This window comes from Andrographis paniculata, unplaced genomic scaffold (assembly GCF_009805555.1).
Source record: "Andrographis paniculata isolate CXL003 unplaced genomic scaffold, ASM980555v1 Contig77END, whole genome shotgun sequence".
Lineage (NCBI taxonomy): Eukaryota > Viridiplantae > Streptophyta > Magnoliopsida > Lamiales > Acanthaceae > Andrographis > Andrographis paniculata.
Genome location: NW_026137614.1, coordinates 861,749 through 879,673, shown reverse-complemented (window position 1 = coordinate 879,673; position 17,925 = coordinate 861,749). Strand labels below are relative to the sequence as shown.

Below are 17,925 nucleotides of genomic sequence, written 5' to 3'. Positions count from 1 at the left end.
TTAAGGGATCAGTATGGATTAACTCCTCAGATGGCTAACCGCCCATATCAGAGACCTTTCCCAGAAAGGATCATTAATGAACACCCTCTCCCAAGGAATTTTCGACCACCCGACTTTCATGCATTCTCAGGGGAGGACGGATCTTCTACCATAGAACATGTTGGTCGGTTCACAGCACAATTGGGAGAAGTTGGCAATAACCCTTTTTATAAGTTACAGCTGTTTGGTTTATCTCTTACTAGAACGGCGTTTTCGTGGTTTGTAAGTTTGCCTCCAGGACAAATTCAGACATGGGAAGGACTGGAGATGGCATTTCACGCTAGATTCTTTAATCCTTTACCAGTTGTTTCTTTAACTGATTTACTTGAATTGAGACAGTATCCAGAAGAAACTGCTTCACAGTTTATAGAAAGGGTGCGATTGATGAAGGGACGATGTCCTACGGTAATCAGTGAGAAAGAGATGACCAATTTAGTGGTCCGGAATATGCATAATCGTTTAAGAAAGGCACTCACTGCCCTGGATGTTGAGGATTTGGCAAGTCTTGCATCCAAGGCAGGACGTCTAGAGTCTTTGTTCAGAGAGGAAGATCAGCATAACAGGCGTAATAGAGGCCAACATATGGCGAGTATGGGAACAGAAACATGCGACTTTGATTTTAATCAGTCAGAAGAGATGGCAGCTGAAATCCTTTCTGGAAAACCGTATGTATGTCCTAAATTGAAGCCAGTACCAGGATCTGAAGGAAAGGAGCAACCGACCTTTGATAGTTCAAAAGCTGATGAAATTTTTGATATCTTGCTGACTGATGGTCAGATCCGTATTCCAAAGGGGCAAAGACTTGCCACTAAAGAAGAAATCAAAGGGAGACCATATTGTAAGTGGCATAATTCTTTCACACACACTACAAGTCAGTGTACTCATTTTAGGAAGGAAATTCAAAAGGCCATCAAGACAGGTCGGCTCAAATACATCACTCTAGGTGTAGACCAGCAACCGTTTCCGAATGTAACAACGGCAATGGTTGACATCCAACCAAGTTCGGAAACAAGGAAAAGTTCGGCCAACGATGGACAAAAAGGGGAACGAAACCAGCCAAGCCCCGAAACAAAAAAGGAAGTCGGCCAAACAGCAGCCGACCGGAAGAACGACTCAAAGTTTGTGAGAAACCAGTCGCTGAAAAATGGGACCATCCAGACGGTTCTTTCAATGTGGAGGTGAAAGAAAGGGCGTTAGTTCGTGACCACCCGACCAGAAAAACAGGGTCAGTCGGGAACAATTGGGCTCGAAATAAAAAGCCTTTGCCAGTTGATATAGACCCTCGTTTCCCGGGTATGAATCGTACACAGATTCGTAATGCCAAACGCAGGTATGCTGCAAAGTATGGGAAAAGAGGTCCTTCAGCAAAACAACTAACCGACGAACAAAAAGCAGCCGACCACTTGGCAGGAGATCAGTCCATTCGGATCTTTACAGAACAAACGACCAACGAGCAGGGAGTAACCATTCAGTCTCCAGTTGGTCGGTCCAGTCGGGTCTGGTCAGGAAAGCAACCGAATGACGGATTAGGCGCTTCCGACCATACCAAAAGAAGTTCGTCGGGACTGGGGAAAGGTAAAGGTGTGGCAGATGAAATAATTAAAGGTTTTAGATGCCAACATTGTGAACGGATCAACATCAATCCATCTCTTGAAGACTTCCGTATAGAATCTTTGACGTTTCAACCTCAGAACAAGACGAAGGAAGAAGTTATAACTACAGAGGAAAGTTCAAGATCTGTTAAATCTCGTTTGGGACCACGCATCCCTTGTCGGATGACAGAAGTTAATCAGATGAGAGATGAACCGATATGGGCGAGTCTGGTAGATGATACTATGGACGAACCGTTATGGGCATTCTTGGCAGATGATGAATTAGAGGAGACAGAGGGGGCAAAGACCTCAGACTCTGAGCTTCAACCGGAGCCACCTTCGATTGTGTTTCCTCCCATTCCAGAGGGTGCGATCTCCCATTTGAAGCCTCTGTATGTTAATGCTCATATTTGTGGGAAACCAATCACAAAGGTTTTCGTGGATAATGGAGCAGTTTTTAATGTTATGCCATTGAAGACTCTCAAGAAGTTAGGAAAAGGAATACATGATCTATCTCCTGTGGAATTCGAAATGACAAGTTTTACAGGGCAGCCGACCAAGCCTGAAGGCATGATGGTTGCCACAATTGAAGTCGGACCAAAGAAGATCTCCACTGTTTTTTTTTATTGTGGACGCAGATACTACATATTCTCTCTTGCTGGGAAGAGACTGGATTCATGCCTCTCGATGTGTGCCATCAACCTTGCACCAACAATTAATGTTCTGGGAAGGAGATCAGGTCTTCAAAATGGAAGCGAATGACAACCCATTCGTTGTATCAGAACAAGTTGAAGAGTCAGTGTTTTATGCCAGTCCTTTGGCTCCGATGTCTCAATTGTATATGGCCAGGGAATACCCAAACATGGGTTATAAGGTCACTGGCCAGAACTCGATGTTCTATTAAAAGAACACCTTTATTGTATGGCTCATGATAAAGCCACACCCATTCCCGTATAATTTGTTTGTAATGGAAGATACAAGCTTAGAAGTATGTAGTTCTCTTATTAATAAGTTCTATTTAAAGCAATTATTACATAAAGCAGAAAATAGTAAAGAGATTCTGGATGTTCACCTCCAAGAAGATGAACAATTTCGTTGGCCCGACTTATTAGAAAAAACAGAACCAACAGCTTCATCACAAGACCCATTATTGGAGTTTAATTTAGGAACCGAATTGGTTCCAAAAGTGATCAGGTTAAGTGGTTATTTGTCTAAAGAGCAACAAACAATGATGCTCGAAGTTATTAGAAACAACATTGATTGTTTAGCATGGGATTATTCAGAGATGCCTGGCTTGACAAGAAGTCTAATAGAGCATCGATTGCCCATCAAAGAAGGTTGTAAACCTTACAAACAACCTCCAAGGCGAATGAGTCCAGATCTGATGCCTCAAATCAAGGAAGAAATCCAAAAACTTCTCAAAGTGGGTTTCATTCAACCTTGCCGTTATGCGGAGTGGCTGGCTAATATTGTGCCAGTGGTCAAGAAAAATGGTAAGATAAGGATATGCATCGACTTCAGGGATTTGAATCTAGCTACCCCTAAGGATGAATATGTGATGCCTATGGCCGACATGTTGATAGATGCAGCAGCAGGGCATAAAATCCTTAGTCTGATGGATGGTTATGCAGGTTATAACCAAATATTTCTGGCAGAGGAAGACATTCCTAAGACAGCATTCAGATGCCCAGGGGCTTTAGGTATTTATGAATGGACAGTCATGCCATTCGGGTTAAAGAATGCAGGGGCAACTTACCAAAGAGCCATGAATTCAATCTTTCATGATTTAATTGGCAGATCTATGGAAGTGTATATTGATGATGTTATTGTTAAATCTGCCAGTTTTGATGAACATTTGAGAGATCTTGAAGAGGCATTTGAAAGAATGAAGAAGTACAAGTTGAAGATGAATCCAACCAAATGTGCTTTTGGAATATCAGCCGGGAGCTTTCTAGGATTCTTAGTTCATGAGAGAGGAATTGAAATTGATGCCAATAAGGCTAAAGCCATTCTTGATAGTCGGCCACCCAAGACGGTTAAAGAAATCCAAAGTCTGTTGGGTAAGGTGAATTATTTGAGGCGTTTCATTTCTAATGCTGCTGGCAAGGTCAGACCCATTACTAAATTGTTGAAAGCTGGAAAAAATGCTTTCGAATGGGGTCCCGATCAACAAATGGCTTTAGATGCTATCAAGCAGGCATTGGTTCACCCTCCAGTCTTGATGCCTCCTAAACAAGGTCGGCCACTCAAACTTTATTTGGCAAATACATATGAAGTGGTTAGCTGTTTGTTGGCACAGGATGGTGATGACGGGAAGGAAAGGGCAATCTACTATCTCAGTAAAACCCTTACAGGACCAGAACTGAATTACACTATGCCAGAAAAAATGTGTTATTCATTGGTCTTCGCTTGTACTAAACTCGAGCATTATTTGCTGCCCAGAAGAATTGAGGTCATATCAAAGGTGGATCTCATCAAATTAATTTTGCAGAGACCTACTATGAAGGGCAGACTTATGAAGTGGGCCATCAAATTGGCTCCTTTTGATCTTCAACATTCCCCGTTGAGGGCAATCAAGGGACAAGCAGTAGCCGACTTCTTAGCAGAATTTTCACAAGTCAGGTATTCTCTTTGTGATAGCGTCCGACCATTTAGTTGTTCATCATATCTGGATAATCTACAGGTCGGATGTGTGCCTTATATAAGTACCAGAACATGGTTGATGTTCTTTGATGGTTCTACCTCTGGAAACAAATCAGGGGCAGGGGTCTTTTTGCAAGGACCTGATGGTCAAAAGATCAACTTACAATTACGATTGGAAGCCATGACCCATAATTCGGCAGAATATGAGGCTTTAATTTTGGGTCTGGAGGCTTTAATAGCCAGGAAGGTCCAGTCTGTAATCATAAGAGGGGATTCTCAACTAGTAATCAACCAGGTAAACAACCAATATGTTTGCAATTACCCTCATCTTCGCAGATACAGGGACATTGTGGGTCGGTTACTGACAAAAATCTCAGAAGTAATAATTGAGTTTATTCCGAGGAAAGAAAACCAACGTGCTGATGAATTGGCTCAAAGGGCATGTAAAGGAATTCTGGAGGATATGTGGTCGGAGGTCAAGTCGGGCATGGAAGAAAAGACAGACCCAATATGTGACCGAATGGTCGGGCAAGAGACGGTCGGTCAGGAGTCCGACTGCGAAGTTACGGTCGGGCAAGAGACTATCGGACATGACCCCGACTGCGAAGTTATGGTCGGGCATGAGACTATCGGACAGGACCCCGACTGCGAAGTTATGGTCGGGCATGAGATTATCGGACAGGACCCCGACTGCGAAGTTCTGGTCGAGCAGGAGACTGTCGGACAGGAGCCCGACTGCGAAACAGTGCCCGATTGGAGAACAGAGCTTATCATGTATTTACAGAATCCAGGTGCGAGTGTTTCGGTTGCGACACGATTGAAAGCTTTACGTTTTCAATTAATAAATGGAATTTTGTATAAGAGGTCATTTGAAGGTCTGCTTTTGAAATGTTTGGGGTCTAAAGAAGCTCTAGAGGTAATGACAGAAGTACATGGTGGGATATGTGGAGCTCATCGGGCAGGTCTCAATATGAGATGGGCCATTCATCGCTTGGGTTTTTTCTGGCCAAAGATTTTTGAAGACTGCATACAATTTGCCAAAGGCTGCCAGGAATGTCAGAGACATGGAAACTTAAACCATTTGCCAGTAACCGAATTGCAATTCTTGGTAAAACCATGGCCTTTTAAATCATGGGCTATGGATATTATTGGTAAGATACATCCTGCCTCATCGAAACATCATTGTTTCATATTGGTTGCGACTGATTATTTTACCAAATGGGTAGAAGCTGTTGCTTTGAAAAATGTGGATCAGAAAGAAGTGATAAACTTCGTTTTGAATCAAATTATTTATAGATATGGTATTCCTCAGTCTATAACAACCGACCAAGGCTTGGTTTTCACTGGGGAAAAGTTTTCTAGTTTCTTAGCAGAGTTTGGTGTCCGACTACATCATTCTTCACCTTATTATCCCCAAGCCAATGGACAAGCGGAAGCAGCAAATAAGATTATTATTGGGATTATAAAGAAGATGGTTGAAGGGAACCCGAGAAAGTGGCATTTGTTATTGTCTCAGGCTTTATGGGCACATAGGAATACCAGAAGTACGGCCACAGGGTTCTCACCTTACCAACTTACATTTGGCCAAGATGCTGTTTTACCAGCCGAAATCCGAGCATCATCTGGCCGAACAGAATTTACTGATGGTGGTCTTACAGAGGAATACCAACAACTTATGATGCAACAGTTAGAAGATTTGGATGTTAACCGACTCCATGCAATAGGGCGAAGTGTGAAACAGAGTGAAATCAGAGCAAGGAGTTACGGAAAGAAAGTTCTCCACAGGACATTCCAGAAAGGAGACTTGGTTTGGAAGACCATTCTTCCTATATATAAGAAAACTGATCAATTGGGAAAGTGGTCACCGAATTGGGAAGGACCATACATTGTTCAAAAAGATATTGGAAATGGCGCGTTCATTATTGTAAATCATGAAGGTAGAAGAGTACATGATTGTATTAATGCTAAATATCTGAAGAGGTATTATCCTGCCTTTTCAGATAACAAAACTGCCTGAAACAAAATATTATTCAGAACCCATTTATGGGGTTCGAACCTACTGGAAGGTTCATTTCTGTTAGTCATCGTGTAGTTGTGAGAAATTTTCTGTCTCTGAATCAGACTTTTCATCCCAGTGAGTGGATATTAGCTCTGGTTCTTCTTCAATAAGATCTTCCAAGTCTGGTCGGTACCTTTCCCATTGGCTTTGCATGTCATCTAGATCTTGATGGGTACGTGCTTGCATGTCTGTTAGGGCTTGATGTTCACGGTCAACAATGGTACGCAATCTTGAAAAGACTTTTCGTTGATTGGAAAATATGTTATCCCAACCAAGGTCTGGAAGTATGGTTGCTGTATGATTTTCAATCATTTCCATGTGATGATGGAGATCAGGAATGCGGCTGAGGATGTCACGAAGAGGTTCATATCCCTCAATGATTTTTTCCATCAGGCGGATGACGCGATGAATAGTTCTTCTACCTCGTTGGGAGAATCGGAATTTGAAGTCTAGTTGCTTGAGTATATATAACAAGTCTTCTGCATGGCCTCCAATAGGGTGATTACCCACAAAGAAGGGTTGGAGAACACCTTCCCAGTTGCTTGATGGAACATGAGGTCGGTCACTCGCCATGTTTGTTAATACGTCAGGTGTTTTGATTTTTCGAATATGCCTTAGAATGTGTTTCTTAAAATGTGAGAAACAGTGTTCTTTTAAAGAAGGAGTTTGTTTCGTTTCCTATAAAGCTGGGAATTGAAAGGTGATCCTTGTTTTGAGAGAAGAAAGAAAAAAATGGATTACTAAGTCAATTGTTGTTACAAAGGGGGAAGTATTACAACAGTGCCCCTAGGGCAGTTTTTATATGGGTCCATTTGATTTCATCCCTGGATAGCCTTCTGGTATTGGCAGCCGTCTGATATCTTATGATGAATTGGGATCGGGCTTGGGTTTTCAGCTCTTGATCCAATTCAGCTTCATTCTTGGTGTACTGCTCAATCAGACGCTGCTCATTGATAATTTGCTTATCCAGGGTAGACTGTTCTTTCCTCAGCTCCCGCAATTCTGCCTCCTTTTTCTGAATAGCTTCATCAACTTGAGCTTTCGTGTTAAGGAGACCACCCAGCCTTCCAGTAGTCTGCTGGAGGGATTCTCGGGTCTTAGCCAAAGAATTCTCCAGCGCTGTTTGATCGAAGTCGGGCTGGGGGGTTTCGGCTGACAGGAGTCCAATGACTAATACTTCAGTCTTGAGCTCTGTAAGTCTTTCCATCAGCCGATGCAGAATGGGGACGGCTGGTGATTCCGTTGGAGTGTAATAAAGAAGGCCACCAACCGTCTGAATGAGCTTGTCCAATAAGTCGGACCTTAATTCGGACAGGGGACGGTTAATGGCCTCAGTGAACACAGTCTGGGCCTCCGCTGGAACCGGAACAGTCGATAGGACAGCTAAGTCCGAAGGCCCCTGCAAGTCCTACAATGTCAATAAATATTCCAAGGGAGTTGCAAATTTGTTCGGAGAAAATATGTGGTACCTCTGGGCGGACTGCTGTCAGTGAGGGGGGCAGCAATGAGGTCGGTCGAGTTGGGCAGACAGCTGGTATAACAGCAGCCGACTCGTCGGCTGCTGCGAATGGTCGCTGAGGTGCCGACCTGGGTCCCTATGGAAAGTAGTATTTGAAACAGTTAGTGTTTTTCGAAAGAAAAGTTATGGCATGGATTGGTCTAATCTTACCAAATTCACAGAAGTCTCCGAATCGGATGAAGACATTTCTTCCATTTCTGGAGGTTGGGCTGCCACAGGTGGTTCTTCTGCCTGCCATTCGATGGCTAGAGGGAGCGCCGCTGCTGGTAGGGCGGCTGCAGGTTGGACGGCTACCTCTAGAGCCACTGCAGCCAGGATCTCTGGGGCACCTTCGATTTCGGGATCAGCAGCATCAGGGATGTCGTTTTGAGGGTCAGCTTCGGCGAGGGCGGCTGGTTCTTCCTTTGACATAGATGAGTCTGATGCCATGTATGGCGGCCGACCCATCTGGGAAGTAGTCCCCTCGCTGTCAGAAGAGACCCCTGCTGCTGATGGGATGGGTGAAGGTGTCTGTGGAAAAATCATGAAGATGTTTGTTGTTAAATATATTAAGGTTGATCATCCGAATCCTAAGTCTTGCTGATAAAGGAACTTACTGGTTCTATAGGCACTGCTGGTAAAGATTGTCTCCTGGTCGGGGGCCTGGCCCGACCACTCCTCGGTACGGGAGGAAGAGTTTGCCTCCGCGTCGGGTCCTCCGCCCGACTGCTCATTGGCAAATTGGTCTGGACCAAAGGCCCGATTGAATGGTCGGTTGGTGCTGGCGTCGGTTGCATGGTCGATGTCATCAAGGTCGGTTCTGGGGAATGAAATGAGTAAAATCAAAGTTACGATATAGTAAATTGGTTCACGGTGTTAAGAAACATTACCAATTCGGGGTCGGGTCCTTGCTGACGTCCTATTTATTCCAAGGTCTGCTAGTGTTTGCTGGTCGGTCTCCGAGGTCGGGGGTGTTTGCAGCTGGGAAGTTTTTCTTTTGCGCGTGGGACCACCAGATCCGATTCCCGGGGCGGTTGTTTGTTGTTGGGTGCTAGTATGTCTCGCCGCCCCTAGAACCAATCCTTGGGGGGGAAGGAGTATGTTCAGCAACCGACCCTCATCAGGGGATATCAGGGACCATACAACCGACCACCATTCATTGAAAGTATCTACGATCTCAGGGTTGGAGCGGAAAGGAATATAAGAATTGGAAATTATATACGTGGTGAGCTGGGAGATATAAGAAGGGATTGAATTAGGAAGGACTCGTCGGTCGGGACTTTGAAAAATTATTTGGGGACACGCGACGGGTCCAGGGATACCTTGGCAACAGCCGAACTGGCGCGCCATGAATTGAGGTTCATAGTTAAAAGTGTAAAAAGTTTTCTGCCCTTTTTTATCAAGTTTCTTGCTACTAAAAAGAGACCTGGGTTTGAGGGCGACATCCCAGGCGAAAGGATAGGTGGGATGAGGACAAGGCTCAGGAGTCGGAAGCGGGTTTGGTACTGGAAAGGGCCAAAAATGGTCGGGAGCATAACCCGCATACTTTTTATACATAGAAAATCGAGAGTTACTGCGGGTATCTGTTAAAATGGCGGTTATTATGGGATCGGAAGATTGGAGTTTATTGCGTCCTGAGCAGAGTCGGTTGAGGACTAATCCTAAATGTTTTTCAGATGTTGGCATAGTGGGCGGAGATCCTAAGTTAAACGCGTTGGGGAAGTAAAGACGGAACCAAAGTTCTAAAAACCAAAAAGGACCCGACGCGGCAGTGTCTAATTTCCTATTATCGTTATCTGTTAAACGAAGGCTAACCCTGGTGAGTCCTTCAAACAGATTGACTAAAAATAGAGTACCAAGGGAGAAGAACCGACCTGACGCAATATGAATGGCCAGGTCGAGGTGAGAAGGAAGAACACTTTTGGAAGGGGAAACAATGACGTACCTACAAAGCCAGAACAGGATAAAGGCAGTATGCTCCCGGTCGGTTACAGGAGTCCCTGGAGCCCCTTGCTGGTCGGTTGCGAACTTTGTCCAACCCCATTCCTTCACACCTTGTAAAGACCATCCCGGATGGTCTTCTGATGGCTCCTGCCCATCTAGGGCTCCCATTACAGGGTCTTCACCCACGACTGGGAGATGTGCGATCATGGCCACGTCCATAAGAGTTGGGCCAAAGGGGGCCGATGGCAAAAGGAAAGTCCCATTTTCCGCATTCCAGAAGGCGGACATGGCCAACAGCACCTTCTCATGCAGGTTGATAGGCATGGTGGACAGTAGTATTGCTTGGTCGATCTTTTGGGATCGCCATTGGGTCTGGAAGTGTTCTGCTACTCGTCGATACCAAGCACGATACAGATCTTTTGGGTCTGTGAGATGGGTCTTGATGCTGTCTCGGATGCGAACTGCTTGGTAGTTGGGATTGTTGATAGCCAAGGAGTTGCGAGATTCCAAAACTTCCCTCATCCGATTTGAATCTTCAGGAGTAGTGCAATATGGACGGATCGTCGGAGTTAGTACTTTCGAGGCTGAAAATGGACCTTCTGGAAGGGTTCCGTCGAAAGGAAGGGCAGGAATGTATTGATTCGCCATAGTTAGAATGTTTTGGGATTGTGATTCACACAGGCTTGTATTGCGAAGAAGGAAGTTAACCAGGAGTGTTGCAGTAACTGGTGTAGTTGCTAAGGAGGTAGTGCTTTATGAACTTCCAAACATTGATTGTTAAATGGCGTTTGAAAGTCCCTTGGCGGCGGGCAAGTTGTTACGTACGAAATTTAGAATTAGGTTAAAAGCCCAAGGTAAAAAGAAGAATGGGCCTGGCAATAGGGTTGATTGAACTGGCTGAAGGACACCGTGAGGAAATCAAGGAAAATAAATTTATTTATTTATTTCTAAGGAAAATACAGGACGGAAGGTTCTTAGGTCGGTAGGTCCTCAGGACGGAAAGACCTCAGGACGGAAGGTTCTTAGGTCGGTAGGTCCTCAGGACGGAAAGACCTCAGGTCGGAAGGTCTTCAGGATGGAAGTTTCTTAGGTCGGTAGGTCCTCAGGACGGAAAGACCTCAGGACGGAAGGTTCTTAGGTCGGTAGGTCCTCAGGACGGAAAGACCTCAGGTCGGAAGGTCTTCAGGTCGGGAGGCCCTCAAGATGGAAAGACCTCAAGTCGGAAGGTCTTCAGGTCGGAAGGTCCGCAAGACGGAAAGACCTCAAGTCGGAAGGTCTTCAGGTCGGGAGGTCCGCAAGACGGAAAGACCTCAAGTCGGAAGGTCTTCAGGTCGGGAGGTCCGCAAGATGGAAAGACCTCAAGTCGGAAGGTCTTCAGGTCGGGAGGTCCGCAAGATGGAAAGACCTCAAGTCGGAAGGTCTTCAGGTCGGGAGGTCCGCAAGACGGAAAGACGATGAGTCGGAAGGTTTTCAAGTCGGGAGGTCCTCGAGACGGAAAGTCGTCGAGATGGGATATCCGCAGGTCGGGTAAACTGTAGGTCGGATAGAAGGAGGAGTCGGACAAACGCGGAGGCCTTTGATCAAAGACAGGGGGCGGTTGATATGGAGGTCGGCCCAAGTGGGGTCGGGCGAAGAAGTAGGTCGGACGAAGGACGAAGTCGGGCCAAAAGAGCGGAAGGTCTGTGGTCGGCTCAAGGAGTGAAATATAGGGAATTTTGGTCTGCTGGGGACACGTGTCAGCATGAGAAAGGTTGGAAGACGGTTGAGAAGGAGACGTTGTAACCGTTCGGGTGACGGTTTTCAGTACGGTTTCCCAGGGAATATTTAAGGATTTGGATCATCATTTGGCAAGGGATCTTCAATCAACTTCAACAAAGCAAAGTCAGATTTGGGGATCACCACTTTAAATTTCAGTCTTTTATTTTCCAGTATTATTTTCTGTACGTTACAGTGTTTAGAGATTCCTAATCTCAGGCACTAATTAATCAAGTTTAAGGATATTTTCCATATCTTTGAATTTTACTTTATTTTTGTTGAAAAAATACATCAACAAAAAGACCCCTAAATATATAAATGATCTACTCCGATTAGTTTTTACCTATAATAGAATATAAATTATTAAATAAAATAATTTTTTTTTTAGAATTTTTAGATAAAATATCAATAATAGTATTAATATTAACAATTTTAAAACAAAAATTAGAGCCCATAAATATGTATAAATAATATATATTTTATCTATAATAAAATATAAATAATTAAATAAAATAAATTTTCTAATATTTTAATAAGCAAAATATCAATAATACTATTAATATTAATTTTGTCTAATTCTTTTTAATACATAAAAAAATATTTTTAAATTTTTGATGTACTTGGGTTTGAACGAAAACCTCAAAAATAATATAAAAAGAACTTAATCACCAAGTCATGCTCTTGTATTAATATATTAATATCTAATAATTTATATATAAATAATTTATATATAACATATATAAATAATAGACTCCAATTTAAACCGGGTCCTAGGCATTTTATGCAGTGGGTTGACTGAAAATAAAGTGGTCCCGAGCCAACCCCATTTTCTCCCCCATTTTTTGGGATAACTACAACGTTTATCCAAAAAACAGTGTTATATAAAATGGAGTGGAGTATTTTGTATATTTTTGATAGTTTTTGGGTGTTTTGTGTAATGTTATTTTTTAAAAAAGTGATATATAATTTTATTTTTGTAAAAAATAATATATAATTTATTTTTTAAAAAGTGATATATAATTTTATAAATAAAATATGAATTATATATTTTTAGCGATAATGTAAAATTAAAGTTAGAGTGTAATTTATAAATATAAAAAATTATATAAAATAATATAAAAGAATAATATACAGGAAATATACGTTTTTAGAGTAAAAATTGAAGTTTGTAGTTAGAATAAAATGTCTGTATGCATTTTTACTGTAGCTTCTGCAAAAATGAAGTAATGAGTTGGAGATGGTGGTATTAACTTTTAATCTATTCTACCCAACCCCACCCCCAATCAATTAATTTAGGATTTTCACACCTTGTATTTCTCTTTGATCGCCGTCTATTTCGTTCGTTTCGTGAATTTCAAGGGTGATTACTGCCATCTACACCGTCCGGCTCCGACGGATGTTTCTTCTGCATCCCTACAGCAGGGTTTCACTACCTCCAGTCATCGCCTATACCAATAAACCGATTCGATGCTTGAGTCCGTCAAACCGGACTACGATGAGACCGGATCTACTTCGTTGGAGTCAGTTTCGGTTGCTACCTGTGAGATCGTTCCAAATTCGGAACCGGATCTAGAGCCGGTCGACGGTTGTCCATGGCTGCCGTTAATTGGGTGTTAATGACAATTTTTTAGTGGCCTAATGTCTGTAAAATCTGTGTTGATTGAGCACTAATTTCAATTATGAAATGTTGGGCTCCTCCGATGAAAGGATTTTTGGTATGTAATACGAGAAATTCTGTCAAAATATAAAATATACTCCCTCCGTCTCCGTCCGCTTACAAAGTTTATATGTTTCTATTTTGGAACGTCCAATTACAAAGTTTACATTTCATTAAATACCCTACTTTTTTTCACTAATACTTTTACTTTACATCACATCATTACTTTTACACAAAAAAGTAAGGACAAAAATATCATTACACTACTTTTAACTACTCACTATAATTAAAATACTATTATTTTTTTAAACACTGCGCCAAAAGTAAATATAACCATAGTAAATGGACGGAAGGAGTATTATTTTAGATTGAATATTTGATTTTTTATAATAATTTTTTGACTTTTTATAGTAAGTGTTTTGATTTTTTAACTTTTATATAAAATATTGTATTTATTATTATTATTATTTTTGAAAATTTCAATTGAAAAATAATATTGAGAGAACAAGACAATTGCGTTATTTACTCAGATTTTGGGAGCACTATCCGTGTTGATTGTGTTGTATTTAGTGTAATAATTAGTATTTTAAATAGTGACTTAATTATTATAATTATACTGTTAATATATTTTTTTAATTACAATATATTAATTAGTTATTCTAATTGAACAATATATATATAAATACATAAAATTACACTATATTATTACATACTATAACTACCAAAAAGGTATTTTGAATTTTTAATCATTATTTGTACGGCATACAAATATAATACAAATGTTTTTTAAATGTTGTCCAAATAGTTTGAATACATTATGAGATGATGGAGTGCGTATAAATATTTTAATATTTAATTCAAGATATTTTATTAAAAAATAAATAATTGTTATTTGAAAGACGACCATGACAAAATAAATATATTTAATTTAAACTAACAAAATATTTAAATTGCTATTCAAAGAAAAAACACCCCAAATTTTTAACAAATAAATATATTTATAAATGGAATAGAAGCTTCTGAGGTAGATAGCCCTATTGTGAAAAGGAAATGAAATAAATTGAAAAAAAAAAAAAAAAAGAAAAAATCCATAAAAAGACGTGTACATTTTCCCTTGTTCTTTATCCACACTCCGCTATTTTCTTTCCCATTAAACTTTCATTTTCTTGCAGCTCAATCCATTTCACACGCACTGTATATTAATTAATTAATTCCATGACCTCTTTCTTTCATTTGACAATTTCCCTCTCTCCGTATCATCTCCCTCTATGTCTTCCGCTTCTTTCTCCACCTTCCTCCCCTCCGACGACGACCGCGCCACCGCCGCCGGCCGAGGGCTGGCCCACCGGACTGCCGAGAGGACCGGCTCCGGAGTGCCCAAGTTCAAATCTCTGCCCCCGCCGTCGCTCCCTATAACCTCCCCCGCCGCCGCCTCGCCGTCGTCCTGGTTCGCGATCCCTCCCGGATTAAGCCCGGCGGAGCTTCTGGATTCTCCGATTCTGCTAGCTCCGACCAACGTCAGCCGCCGATCTTCATTTTTATTTTTTTTTTCTGGATTTTAAATTAATTAGTGGTAATTTACTTTTTTATTTTTTGGTCAATATGTGGAACTGCAGATTTTGCCTTCTCCGACAACGGGAACTTTTCCGATCCAGGGTTTGGGTTTGGGATTCGACCGGAAAACCAATTCCGAGCCGAAAGATTTCAAGATTATCGAACAAAACCCCTTTCCAGACTTCACTTTCCATACCCAAACACGCTTCCAATCATACCACACTGTACGATATATATTTTAATTTCCTTAAATCTCTAACCATAAAATTTCTTACAAGGTTTTAACGTTATCGTGCTCAAAAGCTGCAGGAAGATCAGACATGGCAGAGTTACGACCAAGAACAACAGCCCGGCAACCAATCATCGGAAAAATCCAACGATTTCACTTCAACTCAGAGCTTTTCCCCGCCGGAGATGGAGATCTCCGCCGCCCAAACGACGGACGACAAAAAACCGGCCGGTGGCGGTGGCGTTCAGAAAAAGTCCGACGATGGGTACAACTGGCGAAAGTACGGGCAGAAGCAAGTTAAGGGCAGCGAGAACCCCAGAAGCTATTACAAATGCACCTACCCGAACTGCCCGACGAAGAAGAAGGTCGAGAGGTCTCTAGAAGGTCGCATCACTGAGATAGTCTACAAAGGCAGTCACAACCATCCCAAGCCTCAGCCCACGCGCCGCTCTTCTGTAATAAACCCGGCTGAGATCTCGATCTCCGACCACGTCGGAAAATCCGATCAGTTCTCGGCGCCGACGCCGGAGAATTCTTCCATTTCCGTCGGGGATGAGGAATTCGAGCAGGCCTCACAGAAGACTGGAGACGATCGGATCGTTGATGAAGAAGAAGAATCACGCGATGCCAAGAGATGGTCGGAGAATTTGATTTTGACTTTGACTTTGATTGAGCTCAGCGGTGGCGTTAATGGCAGATTTGATTTTGATTTTGTTTTTGATATGGTTTCAGGAAAGGTGAGAGTGAAAGTGAAGAAGGAATAATTTCGAATTCGAACAGAGCAGTGAGAGAACCGAGAGTGGTGGTGCAGACCACCAGCGACATAGATATCCTCGACGACGGCTATCGGTGGCGGAAGTACGGTCAGAAAGTGGTGAAGGGGAATCCTAATCCCAGGTAAACTAAACTAACATTCTCGCTATTTTAATTATGGAAACTTTCTACTTTTAGTAAAAACCGAGACAACGTCGTACATCACCTCCACATTTTAAATATTTCCCAATATCGAATTCTCGTCTTCTTATCTTTTCTTTTAAATAATTAATCTTATATTATATTAAAAATTAATTTTACATTCAAAATAATATTATTCTAATTCAAAATTTTTACTACTTCCTCCTCATATAAAGAGTAATATTTATTTTTTGCACTTAGATTTTTTAATATTAGTACTGTATTATGTTGTAGTTAAAAAGACAATTTAACTCTTTTAGTATTGTATAATATAAATGTGGTAATATATTGTAAGTTGGAAGGATATTTATTATGTTAGATACTAAGTATAATTACTAAATTGAGAAATTGTATATTTATTTTAAGACAGACGAAAATGGAAAATAAAACTCGAAAGGAATATTAAAATTCCAAATTAAAATCCAAGCCTTCAAACAAACTCATCCTTAAGTAGAAAATAGTGATTGAATTAATGTTTTTCCAGAAAGTTTAGGTGTTAAAAATAAAAATTATGGTTTTGTTTACTTGGGCATCTGTTTTGTGTTCAAATGACGGGTGTATGTGATACTCATTTTGTAAAAGTAAATAATACTTCATCCGTCCAATTTTTATTGTATTAAAGTATAATTGCACTTTTGTTTAGATGATTGTCTTTTTATTATGAATTGATAAATTTGTTCTTAATTGTATGATGGATATTAAAAGTAATAAATGAATGGAGGGTAAAAATGTAAAATTTGTGTTTTAAAAAGAAAATAAGACAATAGTTGTTGGACGTCTCAAATAGAAAAGTATGACATTAGTTTGTGGACGGAGGGAGTAATATACTTCCTTTCCTCAATTTTAATTTAAAATATCATTTTTACTATTTTTTTATGTTCTATTTTAAAGTATTTCATTTGTATTTTAAAAAAATTAATCACATACTAATATCAAAAATATCATTAATTTTAATTTAAATTATAAATATACTATTGCACATACAAAACCTCAGACGACCCTTACGATGAGGAAGTAAGGGAGTATTAGTTTAGTGTTTTAGATTAACGTCTTCTTTTTCTCTTTATGCAAAATATGAAAAATCATTGATACTATAAATATATGTATAGATTTAGTTTTCTTAAATTTTTATATACGAGATGTTCTATGTAATGATGTATTAACTAAAACACTTAAAAATTTAAAATAAAATAATGATATATAATAAACTTCATGTGGGTATGTAATTGATTCAGGAGCTACTACAAGTGCACGACGCAGGGGTGTCCAGTAAGAAAGCTCGTTGAGCGAGCATCGCACGATCCACGTGCCGTCATCACTACTTACGAAGGGAAGCACAACCACGATGTCCCGGCCGCTCGCGGCGGCGGAGGCGGTGGCGGTGGCGGCGGCGGCGGCCACTCCCTAAGCCGGCCGGTGCCCAATAACAACTATATGCAAATGCGCCAACTCAGCGCCCTGCAGATGTTGCCGGAGGCGGCAGCCGGCGGATTTGGATATCCTCAATTTGGGAGCTTGATGGGGGCGTGGGGGCAGGAGCATGAGACCATTAATAATAATAATAATAATAATAATGTGTTGTTTGGTAGAGCTAAGGATGAGCCAAGGGTTGACGTGTTCGCTCACGATTAGTCGCTGCCGTGCTAGCTAGCTAGCTAGCTGGGAAAGTATTTTTTTTGTATACCTCCATTTCTTTATTGGTAATAATAATGGTTATTATCATTATTATTATTTGTTTGTTTGCTCTTGGGATTGATGTAAGTATGTGTAAAAGTTAGGGTGTGTTTCTTCGGGGATTTGTCCCAAAATTCTCTATTTTTTCAGTTTTTTTTTTTTATTTTTAAATATCAAATCAAATACTTATTTTTTATTTTTTATATTATACTAAAAATTAATTTTTCATTTAAAATATCACATTAATACTTATTTATACCTACTAGAACTATTCAAATTCAAAGTTTTTACTATTACTCTTTGTAACATTCAAAATTATGGCATTTT

General features: G+C 40.8%; 2 protein-coding genes and 1 long non-coding RNA gene across 5 annotated transcripts; 2 read left to right on the top strand and 1 right to left on the bottom strand.

The window, feature by feature from the left end:
- Positions 1-7,224: 7,224 nt before the first annotated feature.
- LOC127239172 (uncharacterized) lies at positions 7,225-8,109 on the bottom strand. The gene is made up of 4 exons (XM_051257202.1): positions 8,003-8,109; positions 7,803-7,928; positions 7,617-7,732; positions 7,225-7,261 (listed from the first exon to the last, which is right to left on the bottom strand). Exons 1-4 carry the CDS (start codon positions 8,045-8,047, stop codon positions 7,225-7,227), a joined length of 324 nt encoding a protein of 107 aa, XP_051113159.1. The 5' UTR covers positions 8,048-8,109.
- Positions 8,110-10,740: 2,631 nt separating this feature from the next.
- Positions 10,741-11,622, top strand: LOC127239405 (uncharacterized). Of its 2 annotated transcripts, XR_007836123.1 has the most exons (4): positions 10,741-10,833; positions 10,898-10,953; positions 11,018-11,113; positions 11,210-11,622. It is a non-coding gene; the product is annotated as an uncharacterized LOC127239405 (long non-coding RNA). The 2 variants fall into 2 exon arrangements; XR_007836122.1 differs by lacking the exon at positions 10,898-10,953 and having other exon boundaries at positions 10,741-10,841.
- Positions 11,623-14,346: 2,724 nt separating this feature from the next.
- On the top strand, positions 14,347-17,655 carry LOC127239304 (probable WRKY transcription factor 26). Of its 2 annotated transcripts, none has more exons than XM_051257392.1 (5): positions 14,347-14,704; positions 14,804-14,965; positions 15,045-15,607; positions 15,703-15,867; positions 17,160-17,655. In XM_051257392.1, exons 1-5 carry the CDS (start codon positions 14,456-14,458, stop codon positions 17,554-17,556), a joined length of 1,536 nt encoding a protein of 511 aa, XP_051113349.1. In that variant the 5' UTR covers positions 14,347-14,455; the 3' UTR covers positions 17,557-17,655. The 2 variants fall into 2 exon arrangements, with proteins under 2 accessions (XP_051113349.1, XP_051113350.1); XM_051257393.1 differs by having other exon boundaries at positions 14,348-14,704; positions 15,051-15,607.
- Positions 17,656-17,925: the final 270 nt, after the last annotated feature.